This window comes from Cenococcum geophilum (assembly GCF_001692895.1).
Source record: "Cenococcum geophilum 1.58 unplaced genomic scaffold K441scaffold_27, whole genome shotgun sequence".
NCBI classification, from domain to species: Eukaryota; Fungi; Ascomycota; class Dothideomycetes; order Gloniales; family Gloniaceae; genus Cenococcum; species Cenococcum geophilum.
Window position 1 is genome coordinate 594,486 of NW_027137585.1, and position 22,516 is coordinate 617,001.

At 36.8% G+C, this 22,516-nt stretch overlaps 2 protein-coding genes across 2 annotated transcripts; both read left to right on the top strand.

The window, feature by feature from the left end:
- Positions 1-908: 908 nt before the first annotated feature.
- Positions 909-2,506, top strand: K441DRAFT_687828 (carbohydrate-binding module family 1 protein; the record flags this gene model as incomplete). The annotated part of the gene is made up of 8 exons (XM_067652128.1): positions 909-973; positions 1,074-1,161; positions 1,221-1,277; positions 1,320-1,378; positions 1,510-1,540; positions 1,619-1,790; positions 2,072-2,339; positions 2,458-2,506. The coding sequence occupies 8 exons, from the start codon at positions 909-911 to the stop codon at positions 2,504-2,506; spliced, it is 789 nt and encodes a 262-aa protein (XP_067502848.1).
- Positions 2,507-7,449: 4,943 nt separating this feature from the next.
- On the top strand, positions 7,450-8,394 carry K441DRAFT_566265 (cyclin-domain-containing protein; the record flags this gene model as incomplete). The annotated part of the gene is made up of 1 exon (XM_067643734.1): positions 7,450-8,394. One exon carries the CDS (start codon positions 7,450-7,452, stop codon positions 8,392-8,394), a length of 945 nt encoding a protein of 314 aa, XP_067502849.1.
- Positions 8,395-22,516: the final 14,122 nt, after the last annotated feature.

Here is a 22,516-nt window from a genome sequence, read left to right on the forward strand (position 1 = left end):
AAGCAACTTCCTCCTGTTTCTCATTACTTCGGGTGGCAATTTTATTGCTGTAGGGCCCTACAATATAGGCTGTAATAAACCCATTTCAGATACGGTCCACCTCCCAAAGTACCTCTCGCTTCATACACCGATTCCGATTTTGTCACGTCTGCGTTGTTGCATCCTTACAGTTGTAGTCATTTCATTTTAAAATCTTCTATGGTGATCATAGAACCTCCTTTATTGCCTAGTACTCTCATGCAAGATCTTGTCCTGTGTTTTCCCTTTTTTTCATAGTCCCCAATTCACTTCGGCGTCTAACAGAAGAGCCATCACAGCACCATTGACCGCAGTATCAGAAAGCTCTATGAAGCGGCGAGGGCTCCGCATTTGTTTTATAGAATGACCAAAAGCTACCTCTTCCACACCCGACCCTTTGCTTCCGTCATTCGTGTCCCGGCACCGTTTCATACACAAGCACCCATGACGGCAACCTCATCCGCCGGACCGACATTCGCCGACTTGTCATAAGACGCCCATTGGGCGCTCTCCACACTGCCCTGCCTGCATTTGGCACGTTTATAGAGTAAACACAGCGGCGCGTCCAGTGCTTGTTTCCGGGGGCTTGGCAGTGCAAGCGAGTACGGAGAATATTGCGGGCGCAAGAGCGCCTGATGTCATTGGGAGTGGGCGTGGTACTTGCCAATATCCGGGGAATGTCATGAGGCGATGCTGGCAGAGAGGGAGTTTGGATATTTGAGGGTGGGCTCTGCCCAGGAAGTTTGGAAGACACCCCGCTGATTTGATTTTTCTTCGCCTTAGTCCCTTGACTTTGCTGTTTTTCAGTTGAAGAAGAATGAAGATATAATAATAAGAGGTTGAGAGTTTAGGGCTGCGTTACCTCATTGCTCACTCACCATGAAGGCTTTATGAATGCGTTAGCGGCGGTGGTGTCGATGGTTGCACTGGCGAGTGCACACGGCGGTGTGGGGCTGTATATTATGGATGGCACGACTTACTAACGGTATAGATACCTGTCCTAAAATGTGAGGAGATTTCTACGCTTGTTTATCAGGTCACTGAACCTTTTTTAGATGGCAACCGTACAACTCTGCAAGCGGCCAGGTCTCCATCGAACGGCAATACTCATCATATAATCCACCACACACCGCCGATCCCACAGTACGTATCTTTTGATTCCGCTGAAGTTGGTCCCATAGAACTATTCCGATTGTTTATAGACGGTAAATATACGCTGCAACAATGCAGGCCTCACTGGAACCGGCGTCTTCGCAACCGTTGGCGCAGGTGACAAGACCCTCGCCCACTGGACCCAATAGACGTATCAGCCGACTTCAGTATTAGTATACATGGCCAAATGTGTTGACTGGAAATACCGGTCAGGAACTCGTGTCTAGATTGATCTATGAAGATAAAGAGACGATATATACAAGAGTGGATGAGTCACAGGCACCCCCGATCTAACCTTGATATAGTAGTGATCGACACCAGGTTGATAAAATGCCCCAGCTCGGGGTGGGACGGCAGCGGCACAATTTGGGTGAGTTATCACTCCCTCAATCTCGATATATCCTGGCAAGTTTGAGTTCGACGATGCTGATATGTGTGACGTGCACAGTTCAAAATCCACCAGGAGGGCCTAGTGAGCGGGACCCAGAACGCAGGGAATCGGGCCGGCGGTACAATTGTAGGCACTAAACTAGACCTCCACGTTATAGCATCGCTCGCGGCGGGCGAGTATCTGATCAAGCATGAGTTGATTGCTGTGCACCAGGCAAATAACCCACAGTGTAAGATGCCTCCTCGCTCTTACTCCAGCCATCTATATTCGTCCCTCCTCTTCCTCCCTTCGCCAAAGCATTTAGTGTCCAATGGCACAGCATACAGAGTATCCCTTAACCAGCTGCTTCGGGCGCAGTGTTATCGATAAGGCCTAGCCAATAGGAGGCTCTTGTTTCAATCTNCATGATGAGAACTGCACACGGTGTTCCTGCACGGCCCTAAAACTGGCCCAAGCGTTGCACCTCAGCGGGTAGGGTTATTGAAGTTAGATTCACTGACACGTACGCAGTCCACCCCGAATGCGCACAGCTCAAAGTAACGGGTTCCGGCACCGCCTTCTCCGACAGCAGCTACCCGGGCATCAACTTCAACATCGCTGCCGCCGCCATGACCGCCACCATGTACGTGGTCCCTGGCCCATCCGTGTGGCCCGGCTCCGACACCGCCAGCGGCGCGGCCAGCGCTGTCACCACGGCTGCAGGCACTACAACGCTGAAGACGGTCGCCGTGGCGACGAGCGCCGCGAGTGGAGGCACGACGGGGTGCACGGTCGCGAGGTATGGACAGTGTAGCGGGATGACGTACACCGGGTGTACGATGTGTGGGGTAAATGTGCTGGGTCTCTTGGCCCCTTTTCCATGGAGAGGGAAGCTAATCACTGCTTGTGCTGCGGAGCGGATCCACGTGCTCGGCAAGCGGCGACTACTACTCGCAATGTCGCTAGGTAGTCGCTGGGCTGCCAGATTGTTTTTGCTTGCATTTGTTGGGGGAGAATGTTGAATACCATTTGCATATCGCTCTTTGAGTCTGTCTGAGAGCCGCTGCATCTTGCTTGGTCACTTGCTTGCTTGGAACTCATGGGTAGCTAGTGCTAGAACTAATGCATGAGAGCGTTGGGTATCTTCATAGCCTTTGAATGTGGATTGAATTAGCCTGAGTAGCCATGCTTTGAAAAGCCATTCTCCATATGTTGAGCCACTACTAGGATAAGTATATGTGTCACTATGACTGTAGCAGTGGGAGAGTATAGATCTATTTATCTAGGTTATGTTTACCCTTTTCGGAAACCTAATTAATTGAGTATGGATCGGAAAAGCTTAGTGTATGTAGCCAGGCTCCGTGCCAAGTAAGTCAGAAATTCTCATTTAGGTAGCACAGTCCCACAAATTGAACTGTGGAGTAAGGCTGACAGGTACGGAGGTTAGTAACCAAAGATTTTGCACCTTCCTAATTAGGCAGTTATATTACTATCCACCAGAAAACTCCCCATAGAGACTTAAAAATACTAGAATATTTTATAATCTATTTAACTGTTATTTGGGTATAAAAAATAAGCAAATTAAGGCCTGAAAGCTGCTGCTTTAGAAGTTAACCGGGTTTCTTTACGCGGTCGGGCAGCCGAGGCGCCCAAAAACTGTGTGACCGTAAAGTACGTTCCTTTATACTTTAGCAGAAGCTTCTATAACCTTAATTTTTAATGTTTAGTATCTACTTAATACCTGGACAGATTTTATAAAATATTCTAGTATTTTTAAGGCTCTATGGGGAGTTTTCTGGTGGAGAGTAATATAACTGCCTAATTAGGAAGGTGCAAAATCTTTGGTTACCGACCTCCGTAAGACTGCAGTTTTCCGAAGGCAGCCGGATTTCCCGCCACAATTTCTTCCATAACCTTTCCCTCTCTTGACTCCGGTCCTCTTGGATATCTTCCTCGGTCTGCCCTTGCAATTCAAACTCCTTGAGTAGATCAGCTAAGTTCTGTTCCGTTGTAGCTTGAACCTCTATCCTGCGACAGGTAGTTCACAAAAATAGACCACCCCCGCTTGTAGTATGAAGTCGTGAGACCACCCCAAGATTTTGATGCATGGTCAGATATCTCGCCGTTGGGACCTCACAGCGTAATTTGATTTCGAGCATCATACTCGTAGAAATTAGCTGATTGAGACTCCACGTTCGGCGTGGGCGCACCGGAAGTACTGGGCGGAAAAGGACCATGGAGTTGCAGATGCCGTTGCAGCAGCGTTCGCCGACGCCCGAGGTACATCAAGCCAGCTTGACAGGGAAAAGGCTTTATTGGTTGAGAGCACGTGATCTGGATCGTCGATCATGCTGATCAGTTCCCCTGCTCGGCTGACCGGGTTGAAGCGTTCCAAACACAGATAAACTGGAGGTACGCCGGGATTGCTGAGAATCTACCCAGTACATCCACAATGTCGTATTGGTAAGACGGGCTGTCCCATAGCTTTGGGTCAGCGGTAGAGGCGCTGTAAGTTCTAGCCCGTGATAACTGCTTCCGGGTTATAGTCAAGCCGGGTGACGGGATGTACGATTCGACAAGCCCGGTTATGTTCGGGGATCGCTCGATTACTGATTTTGGTACAGCATTAGATGTGAGATTTGAGTTGTTGTACACAGAAGTGCGGAGAATGTCCTAAGCAGAATAAAGGCTCTCCGGAATAGTGCTGCGGCTCATATAGCGAGCTCTGACCCATTTGCGGAAGTAGGCCACCGTGTTGATAGGTGAGGTGTCCCACACCTGAGTAAGGAGTAAATCATTCATGAATTCGTTGCCTTCTTGGCCTTTATTTTTCTCGATGCCACTCAAGGAAGCTTTTACCCGCGCATCGGTCCAGAAATCGGAATTGCTGAAGAACGGCCAGCCATGCATAACCCATACAGCAACAGGGTTAGCAGCTTTGAGGCTTTTCCAGGTATTATGAGTTACGTTCCGGAGATAGCCTAAGTCTCCCGAATAAGGGTTATTCTCGTTATACTGGTCTAGGGTGCAGAAGAGGGTAATATTGCCATATGCGGCAATCTGCTTCGAAATAAAGCTTTTCTGGAGCCTTGTGAATATTTTATCAGATCGTTTGTATATTGAGGGAGAATCCATTCTGCCAGGATCCGCTTACTACCGCCGCATTTGGTTAGGCTGTGAGAATGGCACATGGAACAAAGCCAGTGAAAGCAGGAAGAACCGGAGTCATCCCAAGCTCAGCCATTCGTACCAAAATCTTTTTCTGAAGCTCGAGCTGTGATTCAATCCAGAATGTTTGTAAAGAAGAAATTGCAGGATTCCAAGATCCTTAGATATTCCCAAACTGATTCCATGCTTGAAAAGCAGGGCCACTCAGAAAGGATCTAATATTAGATTCTGTTAAACCTATTTCTTGAAAGACTTCTACAAGAATCTTCTCTGCTCCAACCCGTGCCAATAGTAAGTTCACACCACGCAAAGCCAGCCAGTCGAGTTGAAACCCCAATCGTCCCATGTCCAGAACGCGGTGGTATATGAATATGTCACTAGAGTGAATGTTAGGTTAATTTTATCAATATGAAGGAGGTTGCTGATCCGCATTGAAGTGGTAGCGCCTAGGGACAATGCTCGAGCTAACAATGGGTGATTTTGGCTGCGGGAGGTAGGATAGAGCGACATGTAGACGACTGCCAATAAACCAGTAGATGTCGACATGGGCAATATCAGTAACGTAGCGATGCAGCCTGGGAATTTCCTGTTAACGCCATAAGCGCCAGTCCTTCAATCAGGCTTCCATTGCATACCCAGACGCCAGCACACTCAGTGAATTCCCATAGCGATTTTATTGCTAGCACTGGTCGAGATAACATAGCTGTAAGTCGGTGGGTGATTTGTCATCTTCGTTGAGAGAGAAGGAGAGTTGCTGAGCATGAGCCAGGAGAAGCCTTCGACTGACTAGGTCGTAGAGGCCCTGGGTAGATTGAGCAGACACGCGAAGGAGCGCACTACTGACGAATAAGAGTAGTGGATGGAAATGCATGATTGCATCAATTCGATAACGAAAGCGAAGACGAAGCCATCCCTCACTGCGGTTATTCATTGCTGAGTTAATGCTTACCTCACTTGTGTAACGCTCTTTGCCTGGCTGCAGGATGGTAATGCCACTTTCGTCCTTTTGCCCTTGAATGATTGTTGCTCTTTGGATAGTGCTATGAGCTCATCTACATGTAAAGGAATGGGGTCTGGCTATGACGTTAGATGATCTGCAGTGCATCTTTAGAGCATCTGAATACCAGGCTATTGGGATGAAACGTCCCTGATAGATAAGACTCTCAATGAAGATAACTACCAAGTTTTACGCAACAATCCTGGAGTCGGGAAGAGAGCGGATCCGCGAGGATATCGAGATTACCACTCTTTTAACGTTTCGATGAAGTTCAGTCAAAGAAAAATGTCAGACAGCTGAGTTTTCGCCTGTGACCGTTTGTGGTCTTGAAGAAGTCCAATCAAGCCGATTACTGCGACCTGAGTACTATGCTTAGGAATTGACAATACCTGGCAATGGGTGTATCAATTCTTCCTGTCGAGAAGAGCTGGAAATACCTGATGCTTCGACCATGATATCCTGAAATCTGTTCTGGTGCCTCGGGTCAACGTAAGGCGAAGGGGGAGCAAGGAGCGTCAAGGTTCGGCTAAGAGTCCAACACTTGCTTGCTTGCCATCACCTCAGCGCGTTGTCATGTAACTTTTCAAGACCGCGATCCCGACCTCCCAGTCTTAATTGTAGAGACCATGAAAGGCCTCCACAGGTTAGGGAGCCCGCAACAGGGGCTCTGTGGCATTAATTGTACTCCGTGTCCTTTCACTGATGAATGTGAGGCGTGGAGGTCTTATTGCCCAACTGCGAGGCCTTCGCTAAAGTGGTGACAGGGGGCAAGTACTGCCGAAGGATGTGAGGCTGAGACATTTTACCGCTGCCAGCATCACGAACTTCCGGATTGGGACTATCTTGCATTAGAGTGAGCCGTGGGGGATTGGAGAGCAAGAAAATGCTGAGAAATCTCCGCTATAGATCTCGATAGTGGGAGTGCCTGAGAGTGTTTAGCCTGTACGGTGCAGACGTGAATTCTGTAAGGCCGAGAGATGCTCCGAGTGCCTGGGCAGATCCACTTCGAACATTTCCATCGAAGTTTGCTTTTCTGGACAGCCCAGGGCAGCCCATGGTTGTGGGCAGGCGTGAAGCAAGGCATCTACTGACCAGTAGTTTTCTTTTGAGGGGGGAAGCGGGCAAGCAAGCCCGTGGAGGCGCCAGAGCGCGCCATAGTGCGCCCAGGCCGCCTCGACTTTCGTGGTTTGCCCCGCCTTTTGCATGCCGCACCTCGTTGATGAACGCATCGACAGGTCGCAAAAGATGGTCGACAATATTTACGTGACTGATCGCCAATCGCCCAGCACTCCATAGCTCATTCCTCTCAGCTCATTCTCTCAGGCGTGTGATCTAAAGGTCTCTCGCCCGCCGAGCAGTGCCTGCAGATGCCGTCGTCTGTCCTCAGCTAGGCGCTGCGTTGGCCTCTGCCTCATCCTTTTGCTCGGGCCGGCGGGCCAGTCTCGCATTGGATAGTGGCAACTAGCCTAATTCCGCTCCACTCGCGACCCTATTCCACCCCGGAGATTTGCATACTTTCGTTGTGTCCAGGCGTCTCGACACACTTTTCAGTCGGTAACACGACACTCGTTGCGGACAACAATGTGCATGTGCCCTCGTGGAGTCCCAGAGCGTCCCCGTCGACCTTTCCTCATAACCGGATGGCCTCCCCGAATATTACAGCAAGAAACCCCTCAGTATCTAAACAGAGATTCCCAGGTCATCTAGTTGGACCTTGCATAACTAGCCTCTCCGCTTCTCCCCCATGCAGTCTTCGAACATCACCAACGGAGCTTGCTCCCCTTCATCTTCCCAAAAGCAAGGCTACCAACCGCCTTCTCCCCCAAATCCTTCTGCCGACCAAGGTGTTATACCGCCAATATCATCTCCAGACCGATTTGCACCCTCTCCACCAGCAGACGGAGAATGGGATGTTGCATCCATCTCGCCGGAGACGGCGATGAAGATGCTCTGCAGGTCTGTTCAAGCATTGGCTAATGCCACTGGTGACATCCCGCCGACCCCACCAATAAGTCGTCCAGGTACTCCTGGAGGTCTCCCTGGGGGCAAGGAAAACTTAAGGCATCATCACAGGCGGACTTCGTCAAGGCCTGCTACACCAGTACCATCGGATGATATTAAGGCACCCACTTTCAAAAACGTTGAGCTCGGGAGCCCTGAAGCCAGCATGTCTGAGCCATCTGCAGCGGATGTTGGCGCAAACGCCGAACCTGTGCACATCCAACAAGAAGCGATTGCTCGGAAATTCTTCTCTAAGAAGGTTCCGCTTGTTACACTCGAAGATTATCTCCTGCGCCTGCAGCGATACTGCCCAATGTCGACAGCAGTCTATCTTGCGGCGGGACTCTACATTCACAAATTGGCAGTGGAAGAAGGGTTAGTCCCAGTGACAAGTAGGACGGTGCATCGGTTAGTGTTGGCGAGTCTTCGGGTGGCAATGAAAGCTTTGGAGGATCTGAGATATCCACAAGCACGGTTTGCGGGGGTAGGAGGGGTAGGAGAGAACGAGTTGAAGATGCTTGAGATCAGTCTTTGTTACTTGACAAACTTTGATCTTCAGGTCAATCCAGAGACGCTCTATGAGAAGACTTTGTGCCTTCAGAAAGCTGCGCAATCCGCAACAATGTGCTCTAAACTTCCACCATCGTTTCAATCGAGGTTACCAACACGAACGCGGACGACGGCCTAGGTTGACAAGACTTGTCTTAAACACAAAGTGGCTCACTTCTTTTTATGTAATTTTCCGCACTTTGGTCGACAGGGTTTAGGAGTTTTAAGTGGGGACAATCAGCGGGTACACCTAAGGCGTTGAGTCTTTGGACCTAAAATGGCGGCTTCAGCCTTGCTTTATCGGGTGGAGAAGAGGCTCCGCCACCGATTGGAATTTGTACATTACAGCAAGCAAAACCCGTACATAGTCCTCATATAATTTGGAAAAAGCGCCCCTTGAAGCATTTGCTCATCCGTGAATGATCACCTATGAAAGCCTGATTTTATGACGAATCCTATAAATGGTGTGGGGTTGATGGTTGTAATTTAGCCGTGTTTGGAATTTATCGTTTACAGTCGCTTGCGAAATATCGTCGACAGTGTGCACAGACGCAATGCGGCTCACCAAATTTACAAAATACCCCATATAGTCCTACCGCCCTACTAATATGGCTCTATATATGTAAATTAGACCAATATTGGTAGAATTATATGGGGTACTTTACAACGGCGTTAAACTTGAATTGAGGCTCTGCGCTGACTAATCTGACCCCTCCAGCCCCAAAAATAAGCATCCCCACCAATATAGCTCCAAATTATATAAATAAGGGCTCATTTTATAGCCCTACTCTATAGCTACAAAATAAGCCCTTATTTATATAATTTATAACTATATTGGTGGGGTTATAGGGGGTGTATTGTTTTGATTGGGTGCGGTAAGCCGCATTGCGTCTGTGCACACTGTCGACGATATTTCGCAAACGACTCTACCCCAGCAAGCTCAGACGTGATTCTGTTGGTCCGGATTTTCAATCGGTCCGCAAGTTGACTAACTACGTTTGTGCGAAACCACCAGAATTACATCTAAGCGTGTTCCGCAACGGTTCTTAATAAATTTAATAATATCCGCGTTACGGAGGTTACGGATATTAAAATAACTTAACACTAATATTTTATATTATTTTCTAAAGTTAATTAATTATATTCCTCTTTTTCTTCTTTAGTTTAGACCTGTATTTTAATATCTACCTAACTTAGCTTAGGGGCTTGTATAAGCTTACCTAATTAGCCTAAAAGTTTATAAAAGCTCTTTTAATTGGCCTAAAAGCTTATAGGAATTTATAAAAGCTTTTTTAATTAGCTTAAAAGTTTATAGAAGCTTATAAAAGTCCCTAAAAGAGCGTATCTAACTAATAATATGCTATAAATATTGCATAAGCATAGTATAATTAGGTAAGCTATTTATAATAAAGTATAAAAGGCGCCTTATAAAGTTTAATAGTAAATAGAGTTATAGTAGTAGAGTACGGTCGCTGTATTAATAAGACTAATTAGGTATAACTATTACGGACGCTTTAAGCACAATATTACGACTACTTAGAGAAGAGTTGGAAGAAGCTAGTTAGTTAATTTAAGCACGGTCTAAGATGGAGCCGATAGAGCTATATAACGAGGAATAGTAACTAAAGTTATATAATGTTATACGCAGTATACGCGGTGTATAAAGGGAACATACGTATAATGCGTATACTACGTATATTACGTATAAGAAGGATTTTATAGGAGTACGGTTATGTATTTAAAGGACTATAGTCTTTACCTAGATAGTTTCTTCCTTATAGTAATTCTTAGAATACAATTAGAGTTAATCTATTAGGCAACCACTCTACTAGTTATTATTACGTTATTAACTTTAACTTACTTTACCTATATACCTAGCCTAATAATAAGCCTACCGTAGTTCCTACTATAAGGTTCTATTATATAATTACTACCTAATTACGGTAATAAGTATAGAAAGTTAAATAATATGCTACTAAAAGCAGCTACTATAACGCTATTAACGGCGGTAACTACTTTAAGGTTAGGAGGAGATACTAATATAGCGGATACTAACTTATAATAACCTATAACGGTTAGATAGTTATAAGAGGTAATTAACTAGTTAATAACAAATAATGCGGCGCTAGAAGAAAGGGTTAATAGGATAGAAGTAGTAAGGGTTAAGCTACTATTAATTAAGAGATTCTTAGAAGAAAGATTAAAGCTTAAAAAATTCCTTATATAAATATACTTTAAAGTTATATAAGAAGGGGTAAAGCTACTAACACCTATAGATTAAATAGCCTATGCAGGGCTATTCCTATTAGGAAAAGCACTTAAATAGTTTAAGCCTTACGTCAGGAAAAAATTTAGCAGCATTTTGCCAGCATTTTTAGCATTTCGCAGCATTTCGCAGCATTTAAAACAGACTATACGCATTAAGCAGTATCTAGGCAGCTATATATATATATTATATATAAAAAATTTATTTTTAGATAGATAATTGGATATAGTATATTATATAATAATTTTTCTTATAAATTACTTATAAATTACGTAAGTTATTCTACTTCTAAAAATAAATTTAAAAAAATTTAACTTTTTTTTAAAAGTAGAATAACTTATGTAATTTATAAGTAATTTATAAAAAAAATTATTATACAATATACTATATCCAATTATCTATCTAAAAATAAATTTTTTATATATAATATATATATATAGCTGCCTAGATGCTGCTTAATGCGTATGGTCTGTTTTAAATGCTACGAAATGCTACGAAATGCTAAAAATGCTGGCAAAATGCTGCTAAATTTTTTCCTAACGTACCTTATAGAGATATAGGTAAATAGAATAACAACTACTAACTAAAAGGTGTAGTTTATATTCTTAAGCTAGGAAGAGTTTATAGAGCGACTTATATAAATATTTAGAGGCCTAGAGGCAGTAACTATGGTAAAAAGAAAACTCTAAGATATTATATAATAAACCTTAGTAATTAAGTATATAACACAGTTCTAGATATTAGCGATATAAGTAAAGTAGAATAATAAGGCGCTTATAGCATAGTATAAATAAGGACTTAAGGCTAAAGTCTAAAACATAATTATCCTAATAGAAGATGCGGACACCCTAAGAGACTTAATAGATTAAGTAATTAAGATTAATAATTGGATTTACTAAAGGGAACAGGCTAAAAGAGGCTAAGATAGAGTTCTATAGTTATATAAGGCGCAGAATACGCATTAACTAAAGCTAAGTTAGAAACTATAGTATAGCGCAAAGCTAATAGACCTAAGTGGTACTAAAAAAGCCTATAAAAGATAGAGTAAGAAACTATAAAAACCTAAAGGTTAAGGATCTAGTAATTATAGAACTAAGGAGTAGAGGTTAAACTAGGGATCTTAGTAGTAGAAGACGTTTAGGCGGACTTTATAGTAAAGTTAATAGTTTAAAGACGGAGCTTATATAAATTGCGGGAAATAAGGTTACTTTATAAGGGATTATAAAGATAGTTAGAGTTACTATATAATAAAGGGAACTAGATTAGTAGAAGATATATATATATAGAGGGATAATAGTATACTGCGAGGAATAAAAGAATATTTAATTAGAAGTTTTGCGTTTTGTTATAATAACGCTTACCAAATTTATAAAGACGCTAAGTATAGCGTAAGCTATTAGCTATAGGAGCTAAAATCTATAAAGTATAGAGGAACTAATAAACTAGTTTATAGATTAGATATTAATAATAATAAATTTAATTAGGCGAAATATTCTATAATAATAAGGTAATAAAGGTAGTTTACTAGAAGCATATAGACCTTAAAGATATTATACTAAAGGTAGAGGATAATTCCACTATAGAATAGAAAATATTAGTAGGGATTAAGACCCCACTAGATACGATGTCTATTGCTTTGTAAAATGTAAGAGAAGTAGAATAGCGAACTATTTTAGCACTTAATAAAGGCAAGAAGCTAAAGGCTTAAGATTCTTAAGATAAGATAAGAAATAACTAAGATTTTTAAGACAAGATAAGGTAGACCTAAGGACCTATAACGGACAAAAACCGATAGAGTAGGGTAGTAGCTTAGTTTAAGGACATATAAATAAGCTTAGTGTAACGGAACCTTATAGCAGGAACTACGATAGGCTCATTATTAGGCTAGGTGTGTAGGTAAGCAAGTTAAAGTTAACAATGTAATAATAACTGGTAGAGTGGTTGCCTAATAAATTAACTCCAATTATATTCTAAGAATTACTATAAGAAAGGAACTATCTAGGTAGGGACTATAGTCCTTTAAATATACAACCGTATTTCTATAAAATCCTTCTTATATATAATATACGTCTTATATATAAGGTACGTAAGTTCCTCCTATTCCTCTTATTTAATACGTAGCATATTATATAACCTTAGTTATTATTCCTTATTATATAGTTCTACCGGTTCCATCCTAAACTATACCTAAATTAACTAACTAGCTTCTTCCAACTCTTCCCTAAGTAGTTATAATATTATACTTAAAGCGTCCGTAACACTATCTCCCTTCTCTTTATTTTCGTCTTTAAAGATTCTAAACATCTCTAAGTTGTTTACTAGAGGTATAATATCCGTTTAATTAATTTAGTTAATATTATTGCTTATTATACCTAAAGTAATTTCTTCTTTATACGCCCAACGTTATACTCGTACTATTACTACTATATTATCTCTTAGTAAGATTATACCGTCTCCGTATTCTCGCTATTTAAAAAAGGGGTTAGTTTATATTATATTAGTAAACCTATCTTCGCAACAACTATCCTTTTATTTAGAGTGCACTAAAGCAAATATTTATTTGTCCTATAACGTTCGCTCTACTTCTAATACTAAATATACGCGACCTATTACTTTTAATAGTTATCTGGTTCCCTAATTAATTTGTTTTAAAGTTTTATATTTAATCTGCTGCTACGCAGCTAGATAGTAAACTATCTTAAGCCCTAGCTAAGTTAGAACGTTCTTATAATGCAGAATAGAAGGCTTTAAATACTTATATTACGGCCTTTACTTAACTACTTTATCTTAAAAAGGTTCGTAAGAAGGTTTATTTTAAGGAGTAAAAACTTATAGAATAGGGTCTATAGGAACTTAGTAATAAGAAAACCGACTCTCTTTTAGCTAAGAAGGAAATAGATCTAAGTAGTTTAGTAACTATTCTTCTTAGGTCCCCCTTAGGTGACTTATTCTTTAGTAATTCTTCTTTATTAATACTACCTAACCTAATCTCTTTTAATACTCCTATACCTTTCCTATAGCGTTCTTTAAATTCTCTAGTAGCTCCTAGGTAGTCTTATTATAGCCTATCTACTTAACCTTATACTATATTTTATTATTAATATTCTTATAACTAATAATCTTTAAAACTTACTATTTATCTTCTTCCTATCCTTTATATATATCTACTTTATAAACCAGTGGCTTAATATTCCTATATACTAGCTCTAGTATTATAATATACTATATAGGGTAGATCTTTATTTTAGCTAGTAGGTCTAACTTAAATATAATCGGTAAAATCCTTTATATAATTTTAAAAGGTCCTAGTCTAACATAGTTTAACTTCTTACTTAGTTATTAACTCTTAAAATTTTTATATAGTAGCTATACTTTATCTCCCTCCTTAAGATCTAGTCCCTTAGATCTCTTAGCATTATAGTACTTTTTTATTCTTTCTTATACCTTTTTTACTAATTCCATAAGGTCTATATAAAGATTTATTAACGTCTTTATTTTTTCTTTAGCTATATTACTTATTTTCTTTAGCTATATTACTTATTTTCTTTACTTATTATAGTAATAATAATATTCTTAGCTTATATCCATAATTTGCCTTAAATAGTAATATGCCTATTCCTTTTTAAGGTGTTGTATTATATATAAACTATATAACTGGTAATAGTAATACCTAATTATTCTATATATAATTAATATAGTACCTTAGATACCACTCTAGTGTCTAATTTAATCTTTCTATTTAACCGTCTGTCTATAGATAATATACGGTAAAAGTTACTACTCTAACTTTTTATTCCGCTAAGAATACCTCCTAAAATACTACTATAAATCTTAGATCTCTATCTAATATAATCTTACTTAATACTCTATGTTTTATAAATACTTCCTTAACATAAATTCTAGCGATATCTTCTGCTAATATTTCTTCTATATATGCTATAAAGTATCCCTACTTTATAAGCTTATCTACTATTACTAAAATTACGTTATAATCTTATCTAGTAATAGGGTCTCTTAACTTTAGCAACTTAATAATAAAGTCCTATAATATAACCTTCTATAGTCTCTCTGGTATTTTAATAGGTTATAGCCCTCTATATAGCTTATACCTCGTTAGTTTATTCCTTTAGCAATCTAGATATTCTCTTATAACTTTTTATACTAGTCCCTAGATTCTATTAATAATATACTCCTCTTAGAGTCTTAATACTAAGCCTATGGCTCCATTATATCCTTAAGTTATTCCCTTATAGAAATCTTCTATAAATTACTCTACTATGCTTCTTAGGATATACTTTACTTCTTAATTCTCGTATATATCCGTCTATAGATCTTCTAGCTATACTTTTAGAATTCTTTATACCTAAAAGCTCTCTAATATCTTATAAACTCTTTCTAGTTTCTTATTTTCCTAAATTACTATAATTTTTAAATAATTATATCTAATTAATCCGTCTATATCTTTTCGCAGTAAAGCCCCTAATGGCTTTTTATTATTTTATAGTTTAGCCTTATAACTTAGAGTATCTACTCTTATATTATCTATACCTTTAGTATACTAAATCTTAAAATAGTATTTTATAAGTATCTCTGCCTATTTAACCTATCTTTAGTTAAGTTCCTTCGTTATTAGGAATCCTATTAGGTTCTTATAATCCGTCTTAACTATAAATAGTTTCTCTATACCTTATAAGAATGCTCTTTATTTCTTTAATACTATAATTATATCTAATAACTCCTTATTATAAATGTTATAGTTTAACTTTAGTAGTATTATCTTTTAACTATAGTATACCACTAGGTGCCATCTATCTTAATATTTCTATATAAAGTATACCCCTAATATATAATCTAATATATTTATTTCTATAACTATTTCTAATCCTAGTTAATAGATCTTAAGAACTGGCTCCTAGGTAAATAACTCTTTAACTTTCCTAAAGAGTTCCTTTTATTCCTCTCCCTATACCTATAGTTTTTCTTTCTTTATTAACCGCGTAAATAGCTTAATATCCTTTAACTACTGCGCTATAAACCTTTTATAGTAATTATAAAACCCTAAAAATAATCTTAACTATATAACGTTCTCTAGTTCTTACTAATTTACTATAGCCTTAATCTTCTTTAAATCTATACTAAGTTAGTTTAGTTTAATAATAAATCTAATAAAATTAGTCTTCCTAGTAAAGAACTCGCATTTCTTAATTACTACTAGCATTTATTCTTCTTATAGTCTCCTTAAAACCTATTTAACGTATTCTCTATACTCTTTCTTACTTATTAAATAGATAATAATAATATTAAGGTATACTTTAACAAATTTATCTAAGTATTCTCCTAATATATTATTAATATATTTCTAAAACGTTGCTAGTACGTTTATAAGCCCAAATTGTATAACTAATAGTTTATATAGTCCTTTCTTTAACTTAAAGGCTGCCTTTTATTTATTGCCTTTCTTAATTCTAATCTAATAGTACGCCTATCTTAGATCTATCTTTATAAAGATTTACGCGTTACCTATCCTATCTTAAATTTCGCTAATTAAGGGTAAAGAATACCTATCCTTTCTAGTAATGCTATTTAACTATCTATAGTTAATATACAGCCTTAGTTTACTATTTTTCTTTAGTATAAATAGTACTGAATATTCTACTAATAACTGCGATAGTCTAATATATCCTTTTCGTAGGTTTTCCTAGATAAACTCTTTTAATACTCTACCTTCTTCTTTAGTAAGCTTATAGATTAAAAAAAATCTTAAACTTATTCCTAGTTCTAATTCTATCTTATAGTCCCACGCTATATATTCTAACAGCTTTTTACTTTTTAGTAACTATAGTTTCTTACCACACTTATAGTATCTCTTCAGTATATAACTTAAGCCTTACTTAGTCTCTTTATATATTGCTCCGACCTAGTACTATACTAACTTAGCTTATTATCGCATCTTACGGCGTTAAGTATCCCTAATATTAACTTAACCTATAACCTAATTAATCTTTAAATTATATTTCTATAACTAAGGCATTCCTAATACTACCTTATTATTTCCTAATAGTAATATATTAAAAGACATATTAATCTATCTCCCTTTAATAGTTAACTAAATAGGTCCTATTTTAAGATTAATAATACCTCCTCTATAAGCTATTAGATCTCCTAAAATTGTTACTAATAGGTAAGAGTACTCCTTTTTCCTATATAGTAACCTCATTTTTTTTTAACTACTACTAGTAAGATATAGTTTCTTATTACTCCACTATCTATTAATACTTTAAACTATTAATCTTACTATTTAACTTATAAATTTAGGTATTGTCCTTAAATTCCTTTAAGGATCTAAGGCTCTACTACTAGCTCCCTTTAATCCTATAGGCCTCTACTTTTCCTAACTATTAGCTGCTTAATCCTATCTATACTTAGTCTACTTTTAGCTAATACTTAGTTCGCTTTTTGTCTTTAATATACTATAGATATATATTCTCTAGGCATTCCTACTACTATTATTTATCTAGGCATTCTTCCGTAAAGAATCTTCCTAGCTAAAGTATTAAGTCCCCTAACTCCTAAACTTCTACTAGATACTAGCTATATATATACTTAGCGTTTTAGTATTTCTATTCCTTAGTTATCTAATACATTTTTATAGGATATTTTTAATACTTGTCCTTTAGTGCTTTATATATATTATATATATTATCTATATACGCAATCTACACCAATATATAATATACTTAGTGTTTTAGGTTAACTCTTAGTTTGTCTTTATCCTTAAGTTTAAACCTCTATTATATTAATCTAAACGTTATAACTTTATTTATAGGTACTAAAATACGCCTTTCGCTTCTCTAGTCCTCTAAACGCTTCTTTAGATCTCTTAATATTATAATTAAGGCCCCTTTAATATAACTTATTGCCTTTTCTATAATCGGGTAGTCTTAAATAACTTTTTCGTCCAACTATATATAAAAATCTTCCCACTTATCGTTATGCCTTTACCTATACTACTTTTAGTATAGCTGCTAGAGTATATACGGCTCGTCTATAAGGAAGTATCTTCTTATTATTATATCATGACAGCCCTTTATATATCGTTCTTTAAACCTAGTTAGAATCCCTAAATCCTCTTCTTATTCCAGTTTAGTAAGCCACTTAGCTCTTAGTATACCTATTCTTAGCCTATTAGTAATTCTTTATATAGGTGCCCTATCCCTTATACGTCCTAATATACTAGATCTCTTATCTAGTTTCTATTCTTATTATAAGGCGATTCTTGCTCTAAATTCCTTTATAGTTTCTTTTTTTTATATCTTATAAGTAGATCCTTAAAGTCTTCTTACTTCTTAATCTTAGTATTAACTTTTTAATCTTTAGGCCGAACACTATGTTCTCCTAGTAAGTCCTCTAGGTCTATATATCTGTCTTTTAGTCTAGTTACTATTTATACTACAGATTCTCTAATCTAATTAATAGTCCTTATTTATGTCTTAAAGTCTTAGTCCTATAGGATTCTTAATTCTAAGCTTACTTCTAACTTAAGCTTTACTCTTACCTTAGTCTAACTAGGCTTATTAGGTGTTCTTATCTTATCCTAAGAGTTTTAAATCTTACTTATCTCGTCTTAAGAGTTTTATACCTATAGGAAACTCAATCCCAAGCTTATTTATATATCTTTAAACTAAGCTACTACCCTACTCCATCGGTTCCTATCCGTTGTAGGTCCTTAGGTCTACCTTATCTTGTCTTAAGAATCTTAGTTATCTCTTATCTTATTATAAAAATCTTAAGCCTTTAGCTTCTTGCCTTTATCGAGTACTGAAGTAATTCGCTGTCCTACTTCTCTTACGTCTTGTAAAGTAATAGATATCGTATCTAGCAGGGTCTTAATCCCTACTAATATTCCCTATTCTATAGTAGAATCATCCTCTACCTCTATTATAATATCTCCGAGGTCTACGTACTCCTAGTAAGCCGCCCTTATCGCCTTATTATTATGGAATATTTTGCCTTTATTAAACTTATTGTCTTTAATGTCCAATCTATAAACTGGTTTATTAGTTCCTCTACACGCTATAGATTTTAGCTCCTATAGCCAATAGCTTATACTATACTTAGCGTCTTTATAAATTTGGTATGTGTTATTATAATAGAACGCAAAACTTCTAATTAAACATTCTTTTATTCCTTACAGTATACTATCATCCCTCTATACGTGTGTGTCTTCTACTATTAGTCTTATTCCCTTTATTGTATAGTAACTCTAACCATCTTTATAATCCCTTATAAAATAACCTTATTTTCCGCAATTTATATAAGCTCTATCTTTAAACCATTAACTTTACTATAGAGTCCGCCTAAATATCTTCTACTACTAAGATCCCTAGTTTAGCCTCTACTCCTTAGTCCTATAATTACTAGATCCTTAACCTTTAGGTTTTTACGGTTTCTTACTCCATCTCTTATAGGCTTCTTTAATACCACTTAGGTTTATTAGCTCTACGCCATACCATAGTTTCTAACTTAGCTTTAGTTAATGCGTACTCTACGCCTTATATAACTATAGAACTCTATCCTAACCTCTCTTAGCCTATTCCCTTTAGTAGATCTAATTATTAATCTTAATCGCCTAATCTATTAAATCCCTTAGGGTATCCGTATCTTCTATTAGGATAATTACGTCCTAGACTTTAGCCTTAAGTCCCTATTTATACTATACCATAAGCGCCTTATTATTCTACTTTACTTATATTACTAACGTCTAGAACTATATTATATACTTAATTACTAAGGTTCGTTGCGTAATATCTTAAAGTTTTCTTTCCGCCGTAGTTACTGCCTCTAGGTCTCCAAATATTTATATAAGTCGCTCTATAAACCCTTCCTAGTTTAAGAACATAAATCGTACCTTTTAATTAGTAGTCGTCATTCCGTTTACCTATATCTCCATAAGATAAGGCTTAAACTACTTAAGTGCTCTTCCTAATAGGAATAGTCCCGCATAGGCTATTCAATCTATAGGTGTAGGTAGCTTTACCCCTTCTTATATAACTTTAAAGTGCATTTACGTAAGGAATCCTTTAAGCTTTAATCTCTCTCCTAAGAATCTCTTAATCGATAGTAGCTTAACCCTTACTGTTCCTATCCCATTAACCCTTTCTTCTAGCGCTATATTGTTTATTATTAACTAGTCGATTACCTCTTATAACTGTCTAACCGTCATAGGTTGTTATAAGTTAGTATCTACCATACTAGTGTCACCTAACCTTAAAGTAGTTGCTGCCGTCAATAGCGTTATAGTGGTGGCTGCTTTTAGTGGTATATTGTTTAACTTTTTACACTTATAACCGTAACTAGGTAGTAATTATGTAACGAAACCTGATAGTAGGAACTACGATGGGCTCGTTATTAGGCTAGGTGTGTAGGTAAGCAAGTTAAAGTTAATAATGTAATAATAACTGGTGGAGTGGTTGCCTAATAGATTAACTTTAATTATATTCTGAGAATCACTACAAGGAAGGAACTATTTAGGTAGGGACTGTAGTCCTTTAAATACACAACCGTACTCCTATAAAATCCTTCTTATATATAATGTACGTCTTATACGTAAGGTACGTAAGTTCCTCCCGTTCCTCTTATTTAATATATAGCATATTATATGACCTTGGTTACTATTTCTCGTTACATAGTTCTACCGGTTCTATCCTAGACCGTGCCTAAATTAACCAACTAGCTTCTTCTAACTCTTCCCTAAGTAGTCGTAAAATCGTACTTAAAGCGTCCGTAATACTTAGAATAGAGTTTCCTACAGGTATAAAACTCTTAAGATAAGATAAGTAAGATTTAAGACTCTTAAGATAAGATAAGAACACTAAGTAAGCCTAGTTAAACTAAGGTAGAAGTAAGGCTTAAGTTAGAAGTAAGCTTAAGATTAAAAATCCTATAAAACTAAGATTTTAAGATATAAATAAGGACCATTAACTATATTAGAGAATCTGCAGCATAAATAGTAACTAGATTAGGAGATAGATATATAGACCTAAAAGACTTACTAGGGGAATATAGTGTTCGGCTTAAAGATTAAAAAGTTAATACCAAGATTAAGAAGTAAGAAGACTTTAAGAATCCACTTATAAGACGTAAAAAGAAAGAAACTATAAAGGAATTTAGAGTAAGAATTACCTTATAGCAAGAATAAAAACTAGATAAAAGATCTAGTATATTAGGACGTGTAAGAGATAGAGCACCTATATAAAAAATCACTAATAGGCCTAAAGTAGGCATACTAAGAGCTAAGTAGCTTATTAAACTAAAACAAGAAGAGGGTCTAGGAATTTTAACTAGGTTTAAAGAATGATATATAAAAGGCTATTACAACGTAGTAATAAAAAGATACTTCCTTATAAATAAACCGTATACACTCTAGTAGCTATACTAAAAGTAGTATAGGCAAAGGCATAATAATAAGTGGGAAGATTTCTATATATAGTTAGACAAAAAAGTTATTTAGGACCACCCAATTATAGAAAAGGCGATAAGTTATATTAAAGGAGCCTTAATTATAACATTAAGAGATCTAAAGGAGCGTTTAGAGGACTAGAGAAGTAAGAGACGCATCTTAGTACCTATAAATAAAGTTATAGCGTTTAGATTAATATAATAGAGGTTTAAACTTAAGAATAAAGATAAACTAAGAGTTAACTTAAAACACTAAGCATATTATATATTAGCGTAGATTATATATATAGATAATATATATAATATACAGGGCACTAAAATATAAGTATTAAAAATATCCTATAAGAATATATTAGATAATTAAGGAGCAAAAATACCGGAATGCTAAGTATATGCATAGCTAGCATTTAGTAGAAATTTAAAAGTTAGGTAACTTAATACTTTAGCTAGAAAAATTCCTTATAGAAGAATGTCTAAATAAATAATAGTAGTGGGAATACCTAGAAAATATGTGTTTATAGTATATTAAAGATAAAAAGCAAACTAAGTATTAGCTAAAGATAGACCAAGTATAAATAGAATTAAGCAGCTAATAATTAGGAAAAGTAGAGGCCTATAGGACTAAAGGGAATCAGTAGTAAAGCCTTAGACCCTTAAAGGAATTTAAGGATAATACCTAAATTTACAAGTTAAATAACAAGATTAGCAGTTTAAAGTATTAATAGATAGTAGAGTAATAAGGAACCATATCTTACTAGTAGTAGTTAAAAAAAATAGAATTACCATATAGGAAAAAGGAATATTCTTACCTATTAGTAATAATTTTAGGAGATCTAATAACCTATAAAGAAAGTATTATTAATCTTAAAATAGGACCTATTTAGTTAATTATTAAAGGGAGACAGATTAAGATGTCTTTTAATATATTACTATTAGGGAATAATAAGGCAGTACTAGGAATGCCTTAGTTATAGAAATATAACCTAAAGATTAATTAGGTTATAGGTTAAGTTAATATTAGGGATACTTAATAATACAAAACGCGATAATAAGCTAAGTTAGTATAGTACTAAGTAGGAGCGACCTATAAAGAAATAGAGAAAGGACTAAGATATATACTAAAGAGATACTATAAATATAGTAAGAAACTATAGTTACTAAAGAGTAAGAAGCTATTAAAATATATAGCGTAGAACTATAAAATAGAATTAGAACTAGGAATAAGTCTAAGGTTTTTTCTAATCTATAAGCTTACTAAAGAAGAAGGTAGAGTACTAAAAGAGTTTATCTAAGAAAATTTATAAAAAGGATATATTAGACTATTATAGTTATTAGTAAGTTATCTAGTACTATTTATACTAAAGAAGAATAGTAAACTAAGGCTATATATTAACTATAGATAGTTAAACAGCATTACTAGGAAGGATAGGTATCCTTTACCCTTAATTAGCAAAATCTAAAATAGAATAGGTAATACGCAAATCCTTATAAAGATAGATCTAAGATAGGCGTACTATTAGATTAGAATTAAGGAAGG